At 35.1% G+C, this 27,867-nt stretch overlaps 1 protein-coding gene across 1 annotated transcript in view; it reads left to right on the plus strand.

Annotated features, from left to right (window-relative positions):
* Window positions 1-1,006: 1,006 nt before the first annotated feature.
* The window catches only part of LOC110464568 (von Willebrand factor D and EGF domain-containing protein-like), a 104,294-nt gene continuing 77,433 nt past the window's right edge, over window positions 1,007-27,867 (plus strand). Inside the window, exons 1-5 of the mRNA XM_021519841.1 lie at window positions 1,007-1,090; window positions 1,452-1,664; window positions 15,475-15,633; window positions 15,939-16,001; window positions 21,155-21,447. Coding sequence (XP_021375516.1) covers window positions 1,039-1,090; window positions 1,452-1,664; window positions 15,475-15,633; window positions 15,939-16,001; window positions 21,155-21,447 — 780 coding nt within the window. The 5' untranslated portion in view covers window positions 1,007-1,038. The remainder of the gene's footprint in view (window positions 1,091-1,451; window positions 1,665-15,474; window positions 15,634-15,938; window positions 16,002-21,154; window positions 21,448-27,867) is intronic.

Consider the following 27,867-nt stretch of genomic DNA (forward strand, 5'->3'; position numbering starts at 1 on the left):
TTATGGCATCGCTTTACTACCCAGAAACTTCTTATAACGTCGTCAACTACCCAGTTACTAATTATTACGTCTCCTAACTACCTTTTCACTTCTGATAGTGTCGCCTTACCACCCGGTCACATCTCTATCCAATAACAACTCATTACATCGCCTTACTACCAAGTAACTACTTATAACGTCGCTTAACTACCCAGTTAATACGTTTAACGTCGCCTTACAACACGGTCTCTACGTATAGCGTCGCCTTACTACCTAGTCACCTCTCTATCCAATAACAACTTATTACATCGCTTTGCTACCCAGTAACTACTTATTACGTCGCTTAACAACCTAGTTACAACGTTTAACGTCGCCCTACTACACAGTCACTACTTATAATGTCGCCTTACTACACAGTCTCTACTTATAGCGTCGCCTTACTACCCAGTCGCTATTGATGGCGTCGCCTCACTATCTTATTAGAACTTATTACGTCGCCTTACTACACAGTCTCTACTTATAGCGCCGCCTAACTACCCAGTCACTTCTTATAACGTCGCCTAACTACCTATTCACTTTTTATAATGTCGCCTTACAACTTATAACGTCTACATAATTTCTAATGTTGTGGTCGTCCCATTGTCAAGCAACTATTTCTACGGCGAAAAAAACATCCATCACTACTAACAAGGTCCATCCATCATCTTGCCTCTACTAACACGGGTGTCCCACTTTCAATACTCTACTACTGAAATACGACCGCCTCACGATCTAGCTTTACTAATGTACGGTCATGCCACTATGATAACAAACTAATCCAGCTGTATCACTTTCTTTAAGAGGGCCCTCTAAGTTTATTTTTAAAAGTGTCCTAGCAATTGTAAAGAGTTTAATTACAAAGTTATCAAGTTAAAAATAACATGAAACATGTATGCCCTGACACACTGTACCAGGAAGTTTTGACAAATTGTTTAACCAATACTATTACGTCAGCGATCAGATGTATACACCTCAAGCAATACACAATCTGTCAGAGTCCAACTGAAATCAGGAACAGAGATGTACTTTCGCTGTTGGTTAGCTCTATGGCTACTGTCTGCTATAGTAGATGGTGAGTATCAGTGAAATGGTGAAATAACTACCATTGTTTTGATAGAAGAATCAAGACGTGTTCATTTTTTTAATTGTTTTCTGTTTTTATTCAGAATCAAAACCCGTATGAATATTTAAGCTTGTTAGTTTTAAAATAAAGGACAAATCATTTTAATAATTGGCCTAAATTCAACTATTTATATATCCCACACATTTCTACATTTCTATTATGACCTGTACCATTATTATAACCTATGAGACCCAAATATAATAATTCTAAACAAATGCAAATAAACAGGTACAAAGAATTTATTAAAAAGTTAAGACACTTTCATTTAAATTGAAGGTTAACGTGTTTTATCCATTGTGAATGGTTTCAGGCCAAGACGATGACCCTTGCTTGGTGCATAACCACGAGTTACTGGACGATCCCTGGCGGTCCACCGCGATCTCCGCTGGGACTGTTTATGAACATGATCTGCTAATAAGTGAGGGCTGGTATAGATCGGTGTCGGGTGCTGGCGGGACCATACCTCAAACGGCTCCAGGCTCCGGAAAATGTGGAACACGAAATCCGGTTTGGATGGATGACAGTAAGTCGTTTATATTTATATATCACCATATTCAATGTATTAAAAATACAAATTAAAGTCACTTCAGATAAGAGTGGTTTACGATTTAAATATTAATTTAAGATTTTGTTTAAAAGAACAAAGAACCAACAGAAAGGGGGTAATGAGTTGTTGTTAATCTAGCGCTGTTTTGTGGCACTTGCAATCAACACCTTCGATCTTTAGAATATCCTACATTTATATTGTGATAAAATGAAGGAAGTGATAAATGGGTCGATAGGGGACACAACAAAGAAAAACGCTGATAAATGGCTACTTTGATGCTAATATATTAATTGCCTTTGTGGTTGTTAATGATGTTGCCCTTTAGGATATAAGGGTACAATTTAATATGCATGAGATGCTATCATCTTTTGTCATCCTCTTAGTTATACAGTTTAACATACCGATTGCCTTTTAAACTTTTCGGCTTGTAATGAACTTCGAGTCCTAAAACATTATATTAAACACAAATTAAACCATTTGGACATCTCCTAGTAGAAAGGAGAGGGGGACACTAAAACAGGACAAAGAAGGGCAAACTTCAAATATTCCGTCTAGGACAGACGTTTGTAGTTAACAAGAAAGAGTTTGAAATTCAATAATCGCGATCTTTACATGTCAAATGTAACTATTTCAAACACGTATATCGTTTAAATGAGGGTATGATGCCCAGTGGTGTAGGCTACCAATACTTGTAAAATCCTTCACTTTGGCGGTTTCTACGTACGCTATTACAGCCTTTCGTCCTTTCTGAAGACGAGTACAAAATCTTCATTCGCCACTGTTTATATAGGGAATATATAGGTGATCTAAAAATAGCAACGCTCTTATTGTAAGAAACACAAGACAACAGTGCTCTTTTTGGTTAAGGTGTTCCTTAAGTAGTCTGTCGAAATATCCTTATATGTGTTTTGTGTTTAAAAAGGATAATGATTTATTTCATTATAGATACATGAAGATAATTTCGAATAATTAGAATTAAAAAATATAAATATCCTTTTAAATTTTAGATATGAAAGTCTCTGTGAACATTTATTTTCCCCAATTCCTTATAAAGAAACATGACGTTATGCATCAATTTTGTATTGTGATCTAACTGATAAAAACATATATGTCACTAAGGAAGAAAAAACAACTTAGTATCTGTTTACATATAGACATTAACAATCATTTACTGATGGATGTGACTTTTATTTATACATATTAAATACAAGATAGGTTATAGTAGCACTCACCTACGGAAGAGCTTTAGAGCCATGAAGAAAAACAAATACAATTCGTTTTTTTGTGATAATAGCTCGAAATTTCGAGATTATTACTTTAAATTTCGAGATAATAATTCGACATTTCGAGAAATAACCACAAAACATGATTTTATTTCTACATGGCCATAATCCGCTTCCGTACTCACTTGCATCATATTGACAAATGTTGCTTTCCATGTTTAAGAAAGCAGCAATATCAAAGACGACATATCTGTTTGTTTGTAAAATAAAACTAAGTGCGCAAAACTAGTATCATAAGAAAAGTTCATGATTTTGATATTTAGATTTAATACAAGTATACGTTTGTTACAAAAAAAGGGGGCTTACTGATGCAAGATACATTTTTCGCAAATCGTATCTATTCCAAAATCAGTTAAAGAATCAATTACCTCTGTGTGTGTGTGTGTGTGTGTGTGTGTGTGTGTGTTACGTTCATCTTACAATAGTAACAATAGAAAAAAACTACGATAAAGTAATGTTCTTGACCAAGATACATTGATATCATTGTCCAATTTGCTGTTCTTTTAATATTTCAAAGCCAGTGCAGTAGGTGTTTAAGAGAAACGTTTGGCTTTTTGAACTAGGAAATTACGATTTATTTAGGGAAAAACTAAGCTCAGTTAACTGGAATTTATTGAGTGATTCTGATGATATTAATGATGCTGTCAAAAATTTCTTAGATATTTTACTTACTATTGCTAAATCTTGTATTCCGAATAAAAAAATAACCATCAAATCTAATGAACCCCCTTGGCTATCAAACGAAATAAGGAGATTATTTCGTAAACGTAAGCGCTCATAACAAACCCAAGCGTACCCTTACTGTAGCTCACTGGGCAAAGTTTCGTCGACTTCGTAACAATCAAGCAGGCCAAATTAACATATTTTTCAAATTTATGTATCGAACTTCGCAAACTTCGTAAATTTTGTATACCACCATTGCTTCATAATAATAGCGCTGTCTCAGATGACTTTGAGTAAGCTTGCTTGTTTAATGACTTCTTTTGTGCCCAGTCTACAGTTGATGACTCCAATGTAAATCTCCCTAACATTAACGACGAATGTAATAATTCCTTATCTGATATTAATATCACAGCTAATGATGTCAGAGATGCTATTCTTACCACTGACTGTTCTAAGGCCATTGGTACTGACCTGGTAAATCCTTGTCTTCTTAAAGAATCAGTTAATATCATATGTGTCCCCTTAAGCAATCTCTTTAACAGGTCAATTAGATCTGGGGTATTCTCATCTGTATGGAGTTTGCTAACGTCATCCCTGTGCATAAAAAAGATAACAAGTCTATATTAACTAATTACAGACATATACGTGTATCACTGCTATCGATTGTTGGTAAATTAATGGAAACATGTGTCTTCAAATATGTCTACAATTTTTTGCACACTCACTCTCTCCTATCCCCTCATCAATCTGGTTTTAGGCACTGTGACTCACCAACAAATCAACTTCTTGCGATCATTCATGATATATATTTAGCCTTAGACAATGGTAAGGAAATACGTATGGTCTTTTGTGATATTAGTAAAGCTTTCGATCGTGTTTGGCATAAAGGCCTTCTTTGTAGATTATGGGATTCGAAATTCGCTATTACTGTGGTTGGCAAATTATCTTTCCGATCGAAAGCAGAGAGTTGTCTCAATGGTAAAAACTCAAATTGGTTAAATGTTAACTTTCCCCCTATTTATGTATTACTAGAAACATTTTCGCAACCTCAATACTACGTCAAGAAACCTATTAACTATTGAGAAACATTTATCCTGTATTCAACACTGTGACAGAAATTGTTCTGAGTTTAAGTCTGACGACCAGGAAGAAGTTTGTTACAGAGTGGAACATCAAACATGAAAAAAACCCACGATGTTTGTGTCTATTTGTTCTGAGTTGTGTAACTCTAACACTTGTGACTGTACTGTGCATCCGTGTCATACACGTCAATCACCCGAATGTATCAATCCATATAATCAGTCACCGAAACGTGAGATTATATAATAAAATCAAGGCTCTTCTTTGTTCTAACGAAGGTAGTACTTATTATTTCTACTTCTAAATGGTACTGACCATTTATTGACCAATTATATACCTCACTTCTCGGCCAAAATATTCTATTAGCATAGAAATAATCTGTTTATTATTTATCTTTCACTTTGTTGGTTGACAAAGCTTTGTCGCTGTCAACTATCACTTCAACGATCAGAATATTTAAAGTACTTGTAAGTTAAACTGTCACGTTAAAGTGGATCATGGATGAAATATCATAGGACTAATATTGAATTGATACAAATACTAGTTATGCCTAGTTTAATTTGAAGAATAAACAAAATTTCTATTCAAAACGCCATGTTAGTTTCCTACTGTGTTGATAATATATTATTTTGGTATCTTTATGTTTTGCGTGTGGAAAATGACAATGTGATGTTACTCATTTTCTCTACGTCCTAATAATGTTTTTTCAGACGTGTACCAAATTTCCTCTATAATACATCCAGTTAACCCCGTAAAATAAATCGGCATCAACAGATCACGCTAAGGCCCAAAATCACATCTTTGATTAGGACAATGCAAAGATAGTTGAAAGAGCACAACCCACAAAAACGAGACAAATCAAAGAAGCAATACAAATCATGCATGTAATATTAAAGGGATATTGAACAATTGATTAAAAGCTACTTACGCCTAGTTTAACTTTACAAATAAAACAAAAAAATATATTCAAAGCGTCATGTTAGTTGCCTACTGTGTTGATAATCGATTATTTTGGTATCTTTATGCTTTGCGTGTGGATCTGGTTAATTTGATGTTGCTCATTTACTCTACGTCCTTTTGATGTTCATTCAGACGTGTACCAAATTTCCTTCCAGTTTGTCCTATATAAACATTCGCCACCCAGTACAATAAATCGGTATTACCAGATCACGCTTACACCCAAAATCCCATCATCGATTGGGAAAATGCCAAGATAGTTAAATGGGAACAACACACAAAAACGTGACAATTCAAAGAGGCAATCAGAATAAGTAAAACTCAAAACATGAACAGAGACGGGGGGGACACTGTCTGAGCCATTTGTTTGACCTGATACTGGCATAACAGGGGAGGGGTTAAATTTACACCCTAACTGTAACCGATTTAATGCATTGTGTATACGCTCCCTATCGATAGGCGAAACGTCCCGGGTCAGGTGACATACAAATATACAATTTCGTCACATCGTTGTACTGTTATAAAATACAAATAGCTCACTCAGTCATAGCTTGACAAATGGACCCGTCGGTGGTAAAACATTGCAACAAGTTTAATACGTACATTGTTTGTGTAGAAAGTAAAACTTTGATATCAATTTCCGATGATATTTTATAATGTTAATACATTACAGTTTGTACTGATTAACAATTACTTTACAACAGGAATTAGCTACATGTATATAAGCTTATCAAAGACAGTATGTGTTGACTGACAATTGTTTGTTATTTCGTTAACACAAGGCAGTGTGTACTGATTAACAATGACGTTACAACAGGAATTAGCTATATACGCTGATCAAAGACAGTATGTGTTGACTGACAATTGTATGTTATATCGTTAACACAAGACAGTGTGTACTCATTAACAATGACGTTATAAAAGGAATAAGCTATATAAGCTTATCAAAGACAGTATGTGTTGATTGACAATGTTATGTTATATCGTTAACACAAGGCAGTGTGTACTGATTAACAATGACGTTATAACAGGAATTAACTATATAAGCTTATCAAAGACAGTATGTGTTGATTGACAATTGTATGTTGTATCGTTAAATGTAACACAAGGCAGTGTGTACTGAATTATAACGGTGTTTTATATCGTTAACACAAGACAGTGTGTACTGAGTTACAACGGTGTTTTATATTGTTAACTCAAGCCAGTGTGTATTGAATGGCATTAATGCGTTATATCGTTAACACAAGACAGTGTTTATTGAATGGCAATGACGTGTTATATCGTTAACACAAGACTGTGTGTAGCGAATGGCAATGACGTGTTATATCGTTAATACAAGCCAGTGTGTACTGAATGACAATGACGTGTTATATCATTAACACAAGACGGTGTGTATTGAATGACAATGACGCGTTATATCGTTAACACAAGCCAGTGTGTACTGAATTATAACGGTGTTTTATATCGTCAACACAAGCCAGTGTGTACTGAATTATAACGGTGTTTTATATCGTCAACACAAGCCAGTGTGTACTGAATTATAACGGTGTTTTATATCGTTAACACAAGACAGTGTGTACTGAATTATAACGGTGTTTTATATCGTTAACACAAGACTGTGTGTACTGAATTATAACTGTGTTTTATATCGTTAACACAAGCCAGTGTCTACTGAATTATAACGGTGTTTTATATCGTTAACACAAGCCAGTGTGTACTGAATTATAAAGGTGATTTATATCGTTAACACAAGCCAGTGTGTACTGAATTTCAACGGTGTTTTATATCGTGAATCTAAGTCAATGTGTACTGAATTACAACGGTGTTTTATATCGTTAACACAAGCCAGTGTGTACTGAATTATAACGGTGTTTTATATCGTTAACACAAGACTGTGTGTACTGAATTATAACGGTGTTTCATATCGTTAACACAAGCCAGTGTGTACTGAATTATAACGGCGTTTTATATCGTTAACACAAGACTGTGTGTTCTGAATTATATGATTTGTTATATTGATACCAGAAGAAAGTGGTTACTGAATTACAATGACATGTTATATCATTATAAAACGAACATTACCTACTCACTTGGTTTCGACTGCCGCTTTCGCTTGCAGGTTCCATGGATTGTACATAAAGTATGAAATAGTAGAGAGGAAGCAGAGATTGGTGACAAAAACAACTTAGGCAGATATAGATTTCTCACGTTTACTGTACATTCAAACTTAACACGACACGTGGCGGCAATTGGGTTTCTAAGTTATCACCACAATTCGGTGAAATAAACAGTACAACATGACCCTGTCTAAAGTTCGTACGCACTCCACATTCAAGTGATATACTTTGTAACTAATTACAACGCTCTATACGAGATAACTCCAACACGTGCTCGAGAACATACGGCTATCACTTCCGCTCAATAGCTTTTCAGTTAACCCTTCTATTTTTGCTACATTTCTTCACGTGATCTAGAGGAGCCTACCGCTCATAGAAAGCCACTACCTACTTGCTATCAATAACATCTCTCCTTCAAACGGTATGAAAACCGGCTTGTCTCACGAAAAATACATCAAAGTTCACCTCGCCATTTCCCTATTAAATTAACGCTATAGTACAACAATACTACTAAAATTCTAACAATGGATGTAAAGTAAACGTTCACAACCCCGAATTCTGGAAGGATGGACTGCACAAAGTAATTAAATCATTAGATTAGACAGCTGGACAAAACGCTGCTTACCTGGCTGATGTCGGGAATCAAAATGCTGTATCCCAAAAGCCCTTTTGATCATTTTCAGTAGCGGCCGGTATAGTTTTAAGGATACCCGGTCGGGTAATCAGACGGAACGCAACGCCCTAAAGCCAGTGTGTACTGAATTACAGTGGTATTTTATATCATAAACACACGTTAATGTGTATTGAATGGTAATAATGTTTAATATCGTTAACACATGACCTTGTGTACTGAATGACAATGGTGCGTTTTATCGTTAATGAAAGACAATTTGTACTGAATGACAATAATTCGTTATATCCTTGACACAAGACTGTGTGTGCCGAATGACAATGACCCATACCCATTTGCTGTCGTTATATATATGCTTGCATTATCAGTTGTTGAGGTTTCCTTTATGTGAGATATATTAAAGGATCATTTATATCTGTTATGAACAATGAGTGGGTCGTTCAGAATGCATTTTTTTTGTAAATTGATTTGGAAAACAATACCAACAAACTCTACACCATTGATACAGAAGGATAATTTCGCACAGTGTTATTGGACAAAGTAAAATATGTACAGTGTAAATACAACATATAACACAGCCGGAATCAACGAGTTAAAATGTAACGCAGCGTTGGTTGTCTCATAAACATTCCTAATAAAGCTTATAAATGTACATATGGACACAATATAGCACAGTGATTCAAGTCACGTACATAACATAACGGTATAAGTTCACCAGGATGAAATATAAAACGATGTCAAAAAGGGCAAACATTAACACGGTGTCAAAGCACACAAAAACTCAAACTTCAAACTACAGTTTTAATCTTGTTAAGTGTCACTGGCCTATCAATTCCGGCCGAGTTAGACAAACAGTTGGTTTCTATCTGTATTTCAAATCATTTGTCTTCCCTCAAATATCACTAGAAATTCTTAAAATAAGAAGTTTAATCGTCACGAAGCCATCACCATTTTTAACAGACGAAGAAATTAGGTCCCGCCCGTATATGTATGGAATTTCATTCAAGCTGGAGGCCATTATCATATCTTGTTTCAGTTAATAAAACGGTATCTATTTTTTAACAAGGAAGTTGTGAGTTATTATATATACACCTCATTGTAAATACAATCCCCTACAGTCCTTTCATGTCACTTAATACTAAATATTATATGTGATAGAAAACTATCTCTCACATCACCGACAATGTAGGATTTTTTTTCTATAATGGAAAGACATGAAAGATATAACTTGCTCTTACCATGGGCAGATGTATCTACATTTCCCCCAGTTTTAGATATCATTTTCCCCAATTAAGACTGATAATATATTCCTATCTTGGGAGTAAGGCACATAAATCTTAACTCAAACTACAAGATTCCTAAATGTCTAGGCCGAGGGTTTGCCGAGAGCAAGACATTTTTTTTAAATCTTTCCCCGAGAGTTCAGATTGTCTGGCTTAATCGTCAAGTGGAGAAAAAGTGATTTCATAATTTCAAGCAGGTCGGAGTTATCTTCCGTGATCTGCTAGAATGAGGAGTTTGCCGGAAGTGTGGATATATTTGTCTGATGGGGTGAAAGAGATATCAACACTTTATGGCCGGGGATTGCAAGACGTGTCGTCAACAATACTTTAACGTCACATCAACAATAGCAGAACACGGAAGTTGACTCCGATCTGCTTGATTGAAAATGCTGCAATCAAAGTTTGCTTATCATGAAATCCACACTGGCATTTCAAATGGGAAAAGATAATCGTTACTCATTTTAAGAGCTCACACAAAAGTGGTTACCCTCAGGGAAAGATTCCTAAAACTCTAACCGAAGGTTAAGCGTCGGGCTAGATATTTGAGAATTTTACCCCTCATGTTTTTTCCGCCTTACTCCTAAGTTTGGGAAAGTTTCTTAACCTTGGTTTGAGACAGAGGGATTCCCAAGTCAAAAGAAAATGTATGACGTCAACAATTCTGTTGTGTAAATAAAATGTAAGCCCGCCAATAATGGTTTAAGATTATACCGTCAACATCGCATAAGGCACATGACAAGAAGTTAATATTTTACAACAAGATGGCGATTACACTGCTCGATCTAATAAATTGGCAAGCGATGTAAAAAGTAACTGTATGATATGTAAAATATGATGTAGGATAGAAATGCCCAACCTTCGGATACATAATTTTGGTTCAAAAATCTCAACTAGCCACGGTTGTTGCACCAAAGTCTGAACCCTTGTGTGATACATAGAGTCATCGCACATATATACATATGCTAGAGTCATATAAGTTAAATTTGTCCCTGATCATTTGTTCAGCATTCAGCTCAGGTAGTGTATTATGTTTGCCTATATATCTAACACCGATATTGACATGTTCTATTCATACAACGTACAAATTTATTCATCCTCTAATAAATTCTTTATTTGAATAGCGATGAAAAACAGACATAATTTAAACAATACCAATACCAATGCTTTTTAATAACGCAAACCCATTACCCAAGTAAGGAAAAAGAAACACCAAACCCTGATTGGTGCCAACTAGCAAGTTATATAATGCTAGCTCCGATTTCCTAAATACTTTTGTTATGCTAAAGTAACTTAAATAAAGAATAACCTTGCTTTTAAAAACAAAAGCCTGCTTTGGGTTTGTTTTTGCATCTTATATCATCAGAAAATTTGTTTCTTCAAACAGCAAATTTTCTGCTCTTTTTGTGTATATTTCTGACAGCACACACCCAATGGATACCACAATTATATTAACCAATCAGTTCCACGTTTTACTCAGAAACAACAACTCTCAGTGTTTCGTGTTGTGAAGATATAAGACACAGTGTATAGGGCTAAAGTAGTGGGGGGGGGGGGGGGGGGGGGGGGGGGGGGACCATTGAAGCTGTATTACCAAACCTAATTTTATGAGACACAGTATCTTCCTAAGATGCATAGTAGAGCATGTATTGTAAGTGTAGGTGAAAAAATAAAACTAAGTTATGCTGTGGACAAACCTTGTTATCACAAATCAATAAAGGCTTATTACTCTGTATACATTGGCTCCAGACTCGACAAAAGTTCACGACACTCACCCTCTTTGACATAAAAATAGTTTAGTGAGTCTGATGAAACATAATAGCCAGACAGTAAGCCAGACAACAGCATGCCACTGTAAGTCTTGTCATAAAGAAGTGGATATAAACACGTGTTTATAACGGCACAGATCGAGTGATATCGCTTACATTTATCACTTTACATCTGAAACATAGCTGCTAGTTTACAGACCGGGACATTTCGATTATGGATGAAAAAACTAACATTTACTGTATAGTTATGAAAATCAAGTCATCAGAATAATGAAAACTACCATAATTTGTTCAGTGACTTCTTTTAAATCTCTTGCGCGTTTATGGAGACACTATCTGATAGTCGTTGTGCTGTTCCTTTTTATCAACGTTCACACAAAGTACAGCCACTCAATAAATCACACGCTTACAACTTCCACTTAACTTTATCCAACATGTACGCTTCAAGGGTCTCCGTGTAAATATTTTCTTTTTTTCCCGTTTTTGTCCTAATTTTAAGAGTTCGAAATAGGTTTGAGTTGACCCTTTGGTATTGTCTTACTTATTAATTTTATAAAGACGAGACTAGGTAGTTTATACATAGTTAAGTGCGAATTCATTGTTTTCCATACTCATGTCCACAATAATTACGTTGTTATTGTCTTTTTAAGCCGCTCGGCTCTCGCCGAGCGGCTTATTAATTCTGTCCAGAGAACGAAATGACAGACCCGCTTCCGTTCGGGGTGCGTGCGCATAATTTAGTCTTGCATGCTTCCGCTATATAGTTTCGTTATCGTAAATTGAAAGTAGAATCTCTGACACTCACCTGTGGGTTACATAAAGACTTCTGATACTCTTCTCCAAATAATAATCCATACTTTAAATAATTGCTGAAACAAAATGTTTATCTCCGGTGCATTCTGCAAGTGTTGTGGTGGTGAAATTCGTGCACTGGGTTTGAGCGTTTTAGCAACTCGGATTGAGGCCTGAGGAGGTTTACGCGTGTGAAACACATATGATTCGAGAAAGCACATGTGAAGACTGTCAATCATTGACGCTGTCTGTAGAGGGGAGACGTTAATATATATACTTATAAACCGTATGAGTGATGAAGTATAACCTTTATTTTGATATTTCAAACGGAAACGTAATACGACATATCGTGCTTAGGAAGTTAGGTTGATAACGGTAATTGGTCTGAGACGAGACGATATGTGAACCGTGTATGCTAATCAAACATTTCTGTAACACAGCATGCTTTTTCTGGTGTATTTATTTATGAAAATGTAACAATTTAAGAACATGACACAACTGCCGCTGCTGTTTGACAAGAATTCGCGCTGTGTCAAAATATTATCCAATCCGGTGTAAGGGAAATAACTCTTACGTTGGTAAAGTCGCATTGAGAAATATAATTCAAATATATTCCAAGAACATTTGTGAGATTTTATATATTCAATGACAGTAAATAAAGTCACTACATATATTAATAATTATTATTAAAATGAATAAAAAATAAATAAAAATAAAAGGAGTACAATGTCTCTTTTCTCCATGCATGCATGCAACCCTTTTCCTCTATACTAACTTCATGTATAATTTTTGTAAATAGTTTTATCATATATACGAAATACCATAAAAAATATTTTTTTAACTGCCACCTCTAGAAACCTCTCACAGTGACAATTGCACTCCATCAAGGAGATCTGTCACTTAATGGAAGATGATGATGATGATAATGATGATGATGATGATGTTTTCCCACTACTGTTAATTATCCTTCATTTCACAAGCACAAAATGAACCTATTCTTTATTATCCAGTCACCGATTGCCATTATGCACGTAAATGTTCATGTCACATCATCGGAGGATGCTAATTAATGAAAATTACAACAATGAGTCGCACTGAGTGGGTGAAAAAAGAGGAGAGGGAGAATTTTTTAAAGCATCATTTAAGAGGTGATTCATTTTTGAAATTCCAGAGGCAACATCATCACATGACCTGATTTTCAATTAGCAGAATACAGAACACATGTATGAGGTATTATAGTAGATATTGATGCTCAACGTGTTACTGAAGCAATTAAATTTAAAGCTGTGAGTGGCTTTAATGTCATACTGACATAATTCTAGTTTTAATCATATATTCCAAATTCATCGCTATACAATCTCCTCGAGATAAACTAATAGGGATAACAATCAACATATAAGTTTGTGTTATTCCATTTTGAAATGGAAAAATGTGAGTATATTAAGAAATTCAACAAATCTATTGTGGATATTCAATACCATCTACATTGTACATCGCTGTGATTATTTTAAAACAGCTGATATTATTCAGTTAACCTTAAAGTGTCCTGCTTTTCAACCGGGAAGGTAAATTCCCAAGAAGATAGTTCCCGATATAAAGAATGTAATATATTTTTGAAAATGCATTTATTTAAACAAGGAACACCTGGCGCCTATAATGTAAACATTGTTGCATAAATACTGTTTAAATGGATCATCCTGTCATTCCGCCCGTGACCTTCAACATTAACTGATAAAGGCGGCTCGGCCTTAAATTCTCCGAAATGAATACTGCCATAACAAGCGCTATAAAAGTTAGGTGGTTTGTTGAGGCGGATCAAAATCGTAACGTTCAATTAGATATCTGTAAAATATCTAATTCTTATCTTTTGTCCTGAATTAACATATTTATCCCTACAGGCACATATAAACTCTTCCTATTCAAAGGTAGGAATAGTTCGTTATCCAATTTTTGGGTGAATGTTTTAACTGAGCCATTTAACAAGTTTTCAGAAGAAACTGAATCGTGAATTTTTCCTTGTGTTTCTTATTTTTCCTTTTTAATATTAACTTTCTCACACTTTGACAAAACACAATTATAAGTGCATAGATTAACGTATAAAGTGAAAATAGAAAGCCTTTGTTGCGTGTATTTTTTTCTGGTTAATTGTTCCTTACCAAAGGGCGAGGTATGTATAAATGTGAATATTTTGTTTGCAGGCAAACAATAAAAAAATTGCAATCCAGAAATCGTTGCTCAGAAGTCTTCCGGTACATAGTTTCAATAAAACAATCTGGTTTCTCGAGTCTCCAAAGTTGTTCAAACTTTAACAATCAGACCTGTGATCAGAAACCCTCCTGTGGTACTAGTATTCGCTATATGGCTATACCGGTTATGTATAAGGGGAGGTAATCCATACATTTTGTGCATACAGTACTTCAAGGATATTTTTGTCTTCTTTCATCTAAAAGCTAAACATATGTTGTTGTTGTTTTTTATCTTTTTTTATCTGCGTGCAATGAAAGTAAACATAACAATTAAACACATAGTTTAGAACAACTTGCGAAACATGTCAGCATACACTAAGAAGTTTGGTCAGTGTTTGGTCTGAAACACATTTACACTTTTTGCCATTTCCTTCTACCATTTCCCACTGAAATTTCATAATAATAATAATAATAATAATAATATATAACATTTGATATAGCGCCCTATCTAGCTAACATAAGCCACTCTAAAGCGCTTTACAGTACATAGATATACAATTAATATAATTAGGATATACAATTTTTGAGGATTCGCCACAGCCCCTTAAAAATATCCGTGTCAGAATCATGAACTATTCCAACGTCAGGGTTGAATGAGTTAATGACCTAATATTCCAACAACAAAATGAGGTATATTTATCTATTGTTGTGTCGGCGTGTGACATGCTCTTACACAAAACATTAGTACATATTTGTATAAAAAGAGTTAAAGGGAAAAATAGGAAATGAACAGAGTTAGAGTAGACACATGGACAATGTCAAAACTCTACGTCCAGGAAAAGACAACGTCAGGAACCAAGACTCTTTTTTTTTATTTAACTTCATCCTTCTTCTGTTGTGTGTTAAATGCTTTTGGTTTGTAAAATCGAATGACAGCTTGTTACGAAGTGAGCAATATGTTTGAAAGTTTGATATGACCATCAGACGATTAATATGTTTTAATAAAAGTCGTTTTGATTCATTTGTAGCTTTGCCAACTAACGGAGAGACTAAATCAGTGACGATGTGTGCTGTTGGCGTATTCTCACCTTGTTTCCCTACATGGTCAACAGTCCGAGTAAAAAACTGCGGTTTCTTTTACGTCTACGATCTGAAGAGAACTCCAGGAGGCTATGGATATTGCTTTGGTAAGTTAATGCAACCTATTCACCCTAAATTCACATGTTAACCTTACCAAATTAAAGATTGGGCAAGTCCAATTCATATGTCAAGGGGTGAACATGTTAAGACTAAGATGATGGCTGACTTACAGCAACTTAGCAATCTTTAAAAAAACGGAATACCGTGGCAATTTTTTCTGAATCAATAAAGTAATAAATTAATAATAAATGTTCTATTACTTAAATACTTTTGTTATCGTTTATTGATTTTTTATGTCAAAAGCAAATCCTACAACACATCTATTTGATTCAATTTATCTTTTAATTTTTAGGAAGTGAAACAAAGTGTCCAGATGGTAAATCATCGGAAACAGGATTCACACCGGGCTGTATCAGTAAGAACACTTTTACATAGAGAATGTTTTTGAAAGTATTAATTAACATTAAAATCAATTAAATATTGTATTTTCGAATTACGTGTGTTTGCGTCGATTCGCCACAGCCCCTTAAAATGTTGCCAATTGATGAAGGTGCGGTTAATCGATCTTAACACCTGTAAATAAACATAATGTCCTATACATTGAAGGAAGAATATGTACATTGTATAATAATCTATTTGTCAAAATATTAACATCTGTGATAATTTCCATACATTATATATAGGATCTTACATGAGTTTCCATTCCTTATGAGATTTATGAAACGAGTCTAAGAATTCTTTGACGAGCTTAAATGAAACATTCCTGACAAGTTTGATGAATTTCGCATGAAATGGAAACGAGTGTAAGATCCTTTTTATCACATAATCAAGATTTGTGGCATTTATTTGTGTAAATCGACAATTTTGATGCAACCTTGAAATGTAATAAGCCGGCATTTAAACTCCAGTGTGTAAGTCTGTGACGTCATGAACTTGTCCTAAGCGTGACGTCACAATTGAAACTATTGAACTTACAACCTATCAGACGGCTGATAGGTCATGTTACATGGCTTTATACGCAAAAAAAATATGGCGTTGGTATATTCACTGAATAACGCCGTAAATAATGTGATAAATACATTTTGTTTGATATTAATCGTTTTGTTTTTAATAAGAGAACGACATTTCTTTTCTAAATTAAGCCACTGCTATTTTCATCAGGATGCATAACTGTTTTTTTACTTAATTATCGGGTAATAAGAAAAATATAAACAGGATTACATATTGTGTTAAAAAATCAATTACAATCTAACGGTTTCTTTTGCATTAAATATTTTGTTAAAATCCAGTTTTACTTTTATTGATTGTGTATCTAATGTATAATGTATGGAATGTCCTCAATTATTTACTCTTTATTCTTCACGATATTATTTACATACGTTTCGTTCTAAATGCTACAGGCGTCGCACTAAATTCTTCATCCTTAATCGCGTATTTCATTGTACATTTGTTACTACTGTGCATTCTTCATTCTTAAATGATTATTTTCATGGCTTTTTGCATACACCATTTTTTAAAATTCTTTCCAGTTGCTTTCTTAAAAAAATAACCCTTTTTTTGTAGTCAAGATATGAGGTGATCACTCCGATTGAGCACCTGTACATTGAATATGTGCTCAACTGGAGTTATTACTTCGTACTCTTACCAAAATTGAAAACGAATCCTTTTATTTACAATGTTTTTCATCTGATCAGCGGTCACACATATCATTTTAAAATATATCAATGCCTTATCGGTTTAATTAAAGTAACCTAAATGTTTCCTAAGCCTTCGTTAACTCCGCCCACATCCAATGGTTACGACGTGACACCATTGTTTCCTGTTCGAGTGAAATTTGCATAGATCCATCCACATGTTGTTTACGCCATGGAAACTTGTCACGTTTGATGGTCAGGTTATCAGATGATAACACCAGTTTGTGGAAATGATTGTTATTAAGTTACTGTAAAACGTAAATATGTTTTAAAATAATTAAATATTTGCATACTACCTATTGTTTATACTTTGTGCTGAACGTTTCATGAGTCATTTTGAAAGCTTTACGCTTAATTTGTGTTTGCTTCATTCCCTATACCAGGTGCTTCATTTTATATATTCGTCATTCTTCATGTTCTTACGTATTTGTAAAATGAATTCACAAACAAATACGTAGCGACATTTTCGAATATCTTAAATTTGCAAAATGTTCTGTGTAATACATGCTGTGAATTAAAATGCGGTATCCGTTTTACATGTTCAAAATTAATCCTACTATAAAAGTGTTTTCAATAACAAAAATTATAAAGCTTTGCATTTGCAATTATAAAGCTTTGCATTTGTGAAACTATTGTTATTCAGCCACACCCTGACTTATATATCTTGTACTCAACAGGCTACCAAAAATAGATTTATTTAATACTTGCAATGTTAAAACATAAAACTTTCGTATTATTATTAAAAAACGGTGTAACGTCGAGATAACCTAATATTTCCGTAACATCATATACAACATAGGGTGCATTTGTTTGTTCTGAAAGCTGATATAATACTGCGGATAGTTAATTGTTCAGAGAACTTGGTCAATATTTAAAAGTTGTAGCTGCTTCAAAAAAAATAATAATTAACACGTGTTGATAGTCTTCATATAGCGGACGGTATAGTGATCGTTTTACGTGAAACATATCAATTGATCAAGTTTATATAATGCTATGTATCACTATAAAAATGCTATAGCACTGCATGTTTATGAAACACTAACTTTTTTAAACGTTAACTCCAAGGATAAATGGAGCTGACTGAGGTATTGCTATGGAGTGGTCAAAAGTATTAGGTAAGGAGTGTTTTTATCGTTTCGTCTGTGTTTGTATTTCTTTATACAATTTTTTCTTCTTTTCGAAAAAGGGTACGGGGATATAATTCTTTTATTCAATATTGACGCCGCTTTACGGCATAGGTGTTTACATATAAGACAGAGGATAGGTTAAATATTTTGTTTAATGCGAAAGATTGTTTTTTTCGCTTGAGAGTGAGCGATATATATCATTTGATATGGGGATTGTTGTCGGTAGAAAGTTAAGGATATATTTTGTTTGATATTGGAGTTTGTTGTCGCTATAAGATGAAGGATGCATTTTGTTATAAGTGGAAAGTTATTTTCGAAAGTGGGCGAGGAGGGTTATATATCGATTAATATTGGAAGTTTTTATCGATAGATAGTGCAGGATATGTTTTTGGTAAGGGAAGTTAACTTCGCTTGAGGATGAGTGATATATATTGTTTAATATTCGAGATTATTTTCGCTAGAGAGTTAGGGGACTATGTTGTTCAATATTGGAGGTTATTGTCGTTATAGGGATATATTTTGTTAAATATATAGGACTCTGTTTTCCAGGAAAGAATGGGAGATACAATTCGTTCTTACTTTGCGAGGTTTTCTTCGGGAAAGGATGATATTATTGTTTGTTTTTAGATTACGGTCGTTCTTTAATTCATTTCCTCAATTATCGCAGCCTTCAATTAGAATATACAGTATTATATGTTTTAATTTGATGCTTAATAGCTTTGTCTATAAGATATTTGTAATTTTCCACTTCGACTTGCTTAAAGAAAAGATCGTCTATACAGGATTTTGTATACTATTGTATATTATATATTGTCAGTGTCACGTTCGTATGAATGTGTGTATTTGTTTTTATATATGTTTGTGCTATGTTTGTTCGTTGTTCCTTCTGAGCGCCCGTAGTTTTGGAGAGTAACCGGAAATGGGTAAGTCCAAGCGGGACGCTTTGAAACTCCAGCAAGTTCGCTGAGTTTGTTTACCCGATTCTACTGCAAATGCAGTATTGAAACATGTACAGGCACAGATAACAGACTGTGGTGAGTATTTCTTTACTATATCTCTGTTTCTTTGTCTGATGTTTTAGCCCATTTCTGGATAAATATCCTAAGTAAACAGATGTTCGCTCGTGCGGTTCAGTCATGCGTTTCATGGTGACATTATGTATAATGATTTGTTAGGAAGGTTTTGCAAATATTATTGCTATTGGTTGCTGTAACTATCTATATTGATATCTGTTTTATATGCAATTCCACGTAGTATAACGTATATTTATGTTATGTATATATAGTAAAGCGCGATCAGGTGAGTGCATATGCGTGTATGGAAAAGTATGGAAGACATGAGTGGCCATATAGAACTTCAAGTGTTGTATAAATGATGTTATTTGTTGTATGCTGAACCCGCACGATATCAGAGCGTAACTTATTGTTTTCTAGCTTATATTTTCATAATATTTTGTAGAGGTTTAATTGATATCTGGTGTAAAATTAATAGGGCATAAACTTAAGTATATTACTATTAGTAATTGTTTGGAATCGTATGTGATATGTTTGCGAGTTGTACTTAGGTGTTTTTGTTATTATGTTTAAAGCTTCATGTGAGGGTTCGATGCCTACCAGCTGAGCTCTGTCGGGGCCTGTTAGAGACACCAGTGATAAGCGCCAGGACCAACGTCAGTCAAGGTCAGCCTTTTGGTGATCTGAACACGAGAACAGACCAAGAGTAATTAGTTTGGTAGTGAAAGAAGGGGAACTCAACCGTGGTCATCAGCCGACACTACAACAATGACTGTTGCCGGAGGCCGCACTGGAAATGTATTTCCACCTTCCAGTTAGCAGGAGTGTGGTAACTAAATGTACATATTGGTACTATACACCAATCTAGTGTCCTGTGTGGAACTTCTCCTTTGTGGAACTTGGTGTCCTGTGTGGACATTGATCAGAGTCATCTGATTGCTAAGTTTTAGCAGAACATATTGTTATTGGAGCCGAGGAGACTTACAATAGAGTCCAGGAGAACTGTAACTACCTCAGGGTGCAGCAGAGACTTTTTGTGTAGTTTATAGGATCATTATGTGTGAAACTGTGTGGATGTGAGTGTGATTTGTTTATGTTGTAAATAAATTGTAAATATGTATTCGAAATCTTGTTTTCATTTGCCGTGTAACTACTCGACGCTCATCCTACGTTACAGTCAGAATGTTGATGAGGTGAGACCTAGTGAAATAAATTAACCATGTTGTCAAACATGTTTAATTGTTAGGTGATACTTGTACATTGCAGAACACCATTCGATATACGTAGCAGCTGGATGTATGTGGCAGCTGGATACTTTCTGATGACACAAAGAACATTCCAATGGAAGCATATCCTTTATCGAAATGGATTATGATTAATCCGTTCTGCATCATTTAATTGCTTTATATATCACGTCATAGTACTGCTACTTTCCAATTCATGCTTTCGTACACATTGGCACACATCATCATTTTATTAACATATTTTATTTTCATATTTGTTTGATGGCATTGAACATGTATTGACCCAATCTTGGATAGAACTGATCTTTGTCTTCTTTTGAGACAACATCTCGAGAGTAACAGCAGACCAAGATCTATCTAATATAAAGTCAATATTTGATACCGTATCAACGCCGCAAATATTACACTTTTTCATGTGATAAGATGACTAATTAATGCGTGAAAATTGAAAAAGAAACGAAAGTTAAAGGATCATTATTATATTTTTTAGGTTTTATAGACATTCCATACACCGTTACGATAACGCCTGGACTGGAAGAGAGAATAGGACCAAGTCTAACCTTTCCTAGTGTCGACGCAGTAAACACTGAAATAAAATTTGAACACAATATAACTTTCAATGCTAACAACGAAACCGCTGAGCAGTATCTATACGACATCAACTGGTACATCAATGATAACCTCTTGACGAATTGTTCCCATGCACTGGTAGCATACACGAACCTGTCGACCACTCGTTTGCTGGAGAAATGCTGGAGAGATACATACAAACTGAATTTCCTGGTAAGTAAATTCCTGACATTTGTTCACTGATGATATTGTGGCGAGTGTAGCTATTATTCTAAATGGGAGTAATGTTGGTATATATTGTGTTCCATTTCGATAGAATAATGATAACAATAGATGGGCGTCACCACTCTTTCTACTGGCTTTGAAAAAGTAAGTAAACCTTTTTATCCGGCAAATTTTACTTCGACTACGCCTCGTTTTGGCATAATCATAACCAAAATAAGAAGAAGGTGTATTTGGTGCGATGGTTTGGGTATTATCTGACCGTTTTATTTCCTGAGTGATTCATTTAACAGTGCTTACCCATTGTATAAATCTGTTAAAAATCAGATAGAGCTGCAGCGTCCAGAGAATTAAATTACCTGCTGACTTCACCCTCTGATAGAATGTCTCCTTTCGGAAGTAGTGTTCACATGGTAACCGTGATAAAATAATCTCCCCAGGAAGTAAGTTTAACGTGGAAACAGCGATAAAGTGTCCTACCTCAGAAATTATGTTTACATGGTGACCATGATTAAATGGTTTTTCCCGGAAGTAAAGTTTACATGATAATCGTGATTAACACCTTCTCCCGGAAATATGGTTTATATGGTACATTCTGGATCCATGATGAAATGTCATTTCTCTGAAGCAATGTTTATCTACGCATCCGTATTAATTGTGATAAATAGTATATTTAATTTAACTAATTCTTTTATCATAATAGCTAAAATAGTTTGTTTGTATTTACACTTGCTAGCTCACCTTCAATAACTTTTACATAATAGCTAAATATTACATGACATCCACAATGACATCAGTGGAAGTGTTTAGCGTTTGTGTTACTCTTGTCGGTCTTGTTGGTATTAATTTGGCAAGTTAATTCAGAACTGGCTTGCTGCCGCGTTTCCAGATGGCTTTCACTTGAATAAGTTGATTCTCTGTTTCTGGAAATTAGAGTTGAATCGAGATGATGGGGCTCATAGACATTCGTACATCTGTAAACAGGTATTAAACAAATTGTAGCTGAATTGATTTGTCGATTAAGCTTCATTATGAAAATTTGTTACAACTCTGTGTGCACACGCTTATAATATAGCCAAATCAACAGAGATATAAGTGTTGTCAACTCGTACACATTTTGCTCATATGCTTTACCGGTCAGTTATCATGATGTATTAGTCATCAAAAACGCCTCACAGACACGTTTCGCTGGTTGTACAATATGAACCTGTATGCATATGTATACTTTCCCATCTCTACTTTCCAACCCGAAGGAAATATTTGGAAATATGGTTCATTTTATTGATCTGTTAGGCGTGCTACTATAATTATGTATAGTGTATGAGACTGACAGACGCAGTTTTGCATATCTTCGCCATTTTGTTACTGTGTGGTTTTTTTCAGGTAAGATGTGAAGTTCGGCTGCGTGGTCTTGACGAGAGTTCTATTGGCCCTTTTAGGTCAAGTGAGTCCTTTAAAGCTGGCTTTACGGTATGTATAGTAAGATTACCATGTATTATAAACTTAAGGTCTTTCTGATGAACATGATTATCCTCAGTGTGAATATTTTGCAGAGCTTTTACCTTCTGGTGTTTTGTGGTTACAGTGAAAACGCAAATATGTTCTCAAGAACGAAAAATACTCAAACGTTTGTATCCAAAGATGCCATACAACACGGTTAATTGTATTGAGAAAAGTTCACTACTTAACAGCCCTATAAAGTAGTTGTATGGATGGACGCTTCCTGTCTAACCATTCAGTATAAAAGTATATTTGAAATAGAGACGAACGTTTAATGTCTAAAGGCGGTTTAAATTAGTACAAAAAATACAAAAGATGTATAGACGAACGTTTCCTGTTAAACAGAGAATACAGAACCCATGTCTGTGTTTTGAAAGCAATTGTATTTCTTTGTTCCGTAATTTTTCATTTGATTATATCTTAACGACCTTGATATATTAGTTCTCGAACTTCTTAACTGCCTTTGTTTTCTTACAGACAGATCAGAATAGCTACACAGTAGCGGAAGGTTCCTCGATCGACGTCTTAGTTACACTTACTGTCCCATTAGGATGTGTTTATCTTCTCGCTTTGACTAGAGATCAGTAAGCATGTTCGACTCTCAAAAACATATACGTACATATTTCACATTTTAAAATTTCTTTTATGTTGTGCCTCTTATTTGTGTGTGTTTGGGGAGGGGGAGATTGGTGGGGGGATACTGCAGCTCCTGCAAAATTATTAAAATATGTTGTGAAATGAATGTTACATGATATACGCAATATGAAACTAAATGCGTTATAATGGCTAATCGTAGCTAGAGAGGCGTTATATGTTTATCGAATTTCGTAAAATAATATTCATAAATGTCCTACTTTCTTTTCACTTATTATTACACCTACATTTACGTCAGTGTCGGTGCTAGCTGGCCGAATTTCCTATATGATAAAGAAGCAGAGCACCGTCCCTGACTTATTCTTTTCTCACTTATTTATGTGATATTTATGTATATCTCACAGCCACCATACGTTTTCTCACTCGGAACTCCGATTGAAACAGCACACGCTGTAACTGTCTATATACAGAAAACATCTGGTTTTAGGGATATAGTTATCTAGTTTAGGGATATAGCTTTCTGTTTCCCTGACAACAGGTTTATTTTCCGGCCACATGCTTTATCTCTCAAAATCAAATTCCTTATCCCTTTTACTCTCACTGATATGAAAAGCCAACTTAAAAAAAAAGAGAAACAGTATTCAAGTTGCAATTTTCAAAAATTCATCAAAAACATCTTCACATTCGATATTGTCTACATTGTATGCTCTTGTCTGTCTACTGATCGACCTTGTAGGGGCTAAGTTAGTGTAAACCCCACCCGCCTCTGATCTTACCGGCTGAATAATTTCTATGTGGCAGTTACAAATTGCCGAGAGGAATTTTGTCTGCAGGGGTGTTTTGTTTTTTAACTTGCACACGTCCGTGAAAACGGAAAAATTTAATAGTTTTTCATGTACAAAAGTAAATAAAGTAACCTTTTTTCGTAAAATGATTAACAACATGAAATGACCTTGACCTATCCAATTGAATACTTGTAATACGATACCTTTTACAGATGGCATGATTATGCGGAAAATAATTGTAGAACAGATATGCGCATCCAGACGCCAGATCAGACAGACACTGTCCAATGCTCCTCAGGAGGTGTTAGCAACGAACCAGTAACTTTTGGTGATAATAACTGCGGTGTTCTTATATCTCCTAACGATTGGGCTACCACAAAGTCCCTGAAGGTATACGGTGCATCAGACAACTCGGTGAATGTAGGAAGTCGTTCTTCATATATACGTTTGAAGGTTTTCGACAGTGTCTTGTATCACCCAGCTTGGGATAGTGCTTCAAAACCAGACATATTGGTAAGTATAAAAAAAGTATTTGATAAACAAATTGCCAAACATTTCATTAGATGTTGACCACCAATCCATGAGGTATTGAAGCACATTTGTCGGTACCCCCCAATATCGCAAAGTGAAATCGACTGACTCACCAGTATCTCGTATATCCCCTCGCGTATCTGCCACAACCCTGATTATCTTTTGCATGGAGATCATCATTGCATACATCCTTCTAACAGGGATATTGTTCCACTTTTTTGCCCTCCTGTTAATTTCGTCCAACATAAGGACACGACCTTGCGGACCAAGCTCGCACATTCGGTACCTTACAGTTAGACTGAATTTGGCGATTATGATTGCGTTCCTTATTTATAGCGGTTTCAGTTGCAAAAACGTGGCGATTACGCAGGTGGACAGTAAATAGCGGAAGCAATGTGCGTATACCTCATGAGTATTAACAGGTATGACAAGATGTGTTGTTGACGAGCTGTCATCATTATTCTACACATGATTTTGTATTTTAACACTTTCACTCTGTGGTATGATCCATTACTATATTGAGTAGCTTTAGACACATGTTTGAGTGCACAGACACCAATATACTCGTCTGACCGGTTTTCATAAGTTTAGGCCAAGCAGTTTAATAATGTTGCATGTTGTGTTACCCTGCGTTTCTTTATCCTTTCAGCATATATATATATAGTTTGATAAAAAATCAAAAAGTGAATGTGGGATTTTTGTCTTAAATATTTGCAACATCTTTAATGATCTGTCTATAGCTAGTTACTTTCATGTAATTGGTCAACTATTAAACAAAACGTTAAATATTCAATACTAAATGACCAATAAAAGTTCAGCTAGTATATTGGTGTAATAGTCCTGCGCGTACGCTATATGAATATGGCGCTTAAGTAAGAATTCGAATGGCCATTCAAGTTTTCCCTCATTGGAGCATTGCATTTTACATCGCAAAATCAGTATTTAGTTTGGAAACGTATAAAATACGCATTGTGTTACTTTTGCCAGGGGGAAAAAATAAGATTATGTAGACTCGCTGTCTTTTCCTTACTTAGCGTTGCAATAATAAATTTGCTTTTTAACCATTTCATATATATGATTGTTCATATAGGTTGTGGTACAAGATGCAGACTCCATCGTTCTGAATAATCAATGCTATAGCAATAATGACCCCCACATGAGAACGTTTGATGGACGGTAAGTACATCTGTCCCCGTCTATTTATATGTAATGAAGACGCCTGCTTTATAGTAATGGATCCGTCTGTACTTTGGTAATTAGTCACTCTTTACAGTGATAATGAATACATCTTTACATTGGTAATGAATCCGTATGTTCGGTGTGAGGAAATGAACCCGCCATTCATTGGTAATGAAATAAAATCGTCTGTTGATTGGTAATGAGCCTGTCTGTTCATTGTTATAAATCCGTTTGTTCCCTTGTTATAAGTCCGTCTATTCACTGGTCATATTCCTCTCTGCACATAGATAATGAACCCATCTTTTAAATTGTAACAAAAAGACGCTGTCTTCGATATCCCCCGATCGCAATGCAAAAATGCTGCTAGAAGAATCTTTGACTCCACGAAATTGTATCCACAATTGAGAAAACGAGTTGTCCGGATACTTAAGTATGTGTGGAACTCCGCAGCAGAAAATATGTTTTTCGAAGTGATGCAGTGGGGACGCGGACAGACTCTCTTAGAGCTGCGCGCATCGCTGATCGGTCAAGCTAGGTCCCTTGACCATCGGACATGATGACCACATCAGCTGATCACGAGTACACGCTATGCTGATTGGTCAAGCTTGACTATAGGGCATGATGACCTAATAAGCCGATCACGGGCTATCCCTTAGTAACACGAGTGTGGTCAACCCATTAACACATGATAATTATAAATAGATAACAGATGGTCAACAGGTGGGTGCTGTCCTGGAGCAGGGACATTACTATCGATTACGCAAGAGCCAACTTATATAATATGCAAAATACAAGTTTGTAATGATTGACTCTGAGTGAACCAATTATACAGAAGGTTACCATCTTACACAAATGTTCTTACTTTACAAAATAAATCTATTGAACCAGACTATGGGATAATAATGAATATGTAGAACGGTAATGGATCCGTCTATTGACTAGTATTGAATCCGTCTGTTTATTACCAAGCGTAATGCGACTGATAATTACTTCTGAATCACGCTCGATTGTGACTTATGTTGTGAATACTTTCTTTATTCTCTTGTGAGGTTTGATTGCTAAAGTAACAACATTACAGTCGTTACTGCATGTGCATTACCCGTACATTATGAATGTAGCATTTCAAACTGTCGATCATTAAGACATAGCATAAACTGAAGGGTTATTTTTCAGACGATGGGAAAATCAAAGGCTACGTGAATTTGTGTTATATCACAACCCGCAGAAACTGTATTGGGTAAGTCGTTTTTTTATTTATTTTTTGTGTTAAGAAAGTAAAAACTCCTTAAGTTTATTTATAGTAACAGCACATGTAAAATATAATGCTATTGCTGTCTAAATATACGTGTGGCTTAAACTTATTTTACCCGTAACATAAAGAGTATGTTTTCTTCTTCATTAAAATAAATATTTCAATAATATTCAAGCAAATTACTGTAATTTACCATCTAATAAGGGGTATTGCATTGTGAATATGACGCCACAAAGATGACAATAACTACATTATATAATCACGAAACATCGCTCCAAGGAAAAAGTCACCAATTTTGGTTGGATTAAAACTTGATGTAATTCCCGATCATGTCTGAATATGATTCACACATATCTGAAGGTGGAACATACAGTTTTGATTTTTAAGGATTAGTTTTCTAGTTTTGAAAAGGTTTTGAGGTGAGCATATGCAAATTGGATAGATGACAAAGACATCTATGATAAATTCAATACAAATACTGTAAATATAAGGAATCGTTTTCTTTTCTATGTTAGTCAGGTTATGCGGTGATAACTTGGTTGCCTTTCTCGGGTGTGCTTGTAACAGATC

This window comes from Mizuhopecten yessoensis, unplaced genomic scaffold (genome assembly GCF_002113885.1).
Source record: "Mizuhopecten yessoensis strain PY_sf001 unplaced genomic scaffold, ASM211388v2 scaffold11009, whole genome shotgun sequence".
NCBI classification, from domain to species: Eukaryota; Metazoa; Mollusca; class Bivalvia; order Pectinida; family Pectinidae; genus Mizuhopecten; species Mizuhopecten yessoensis.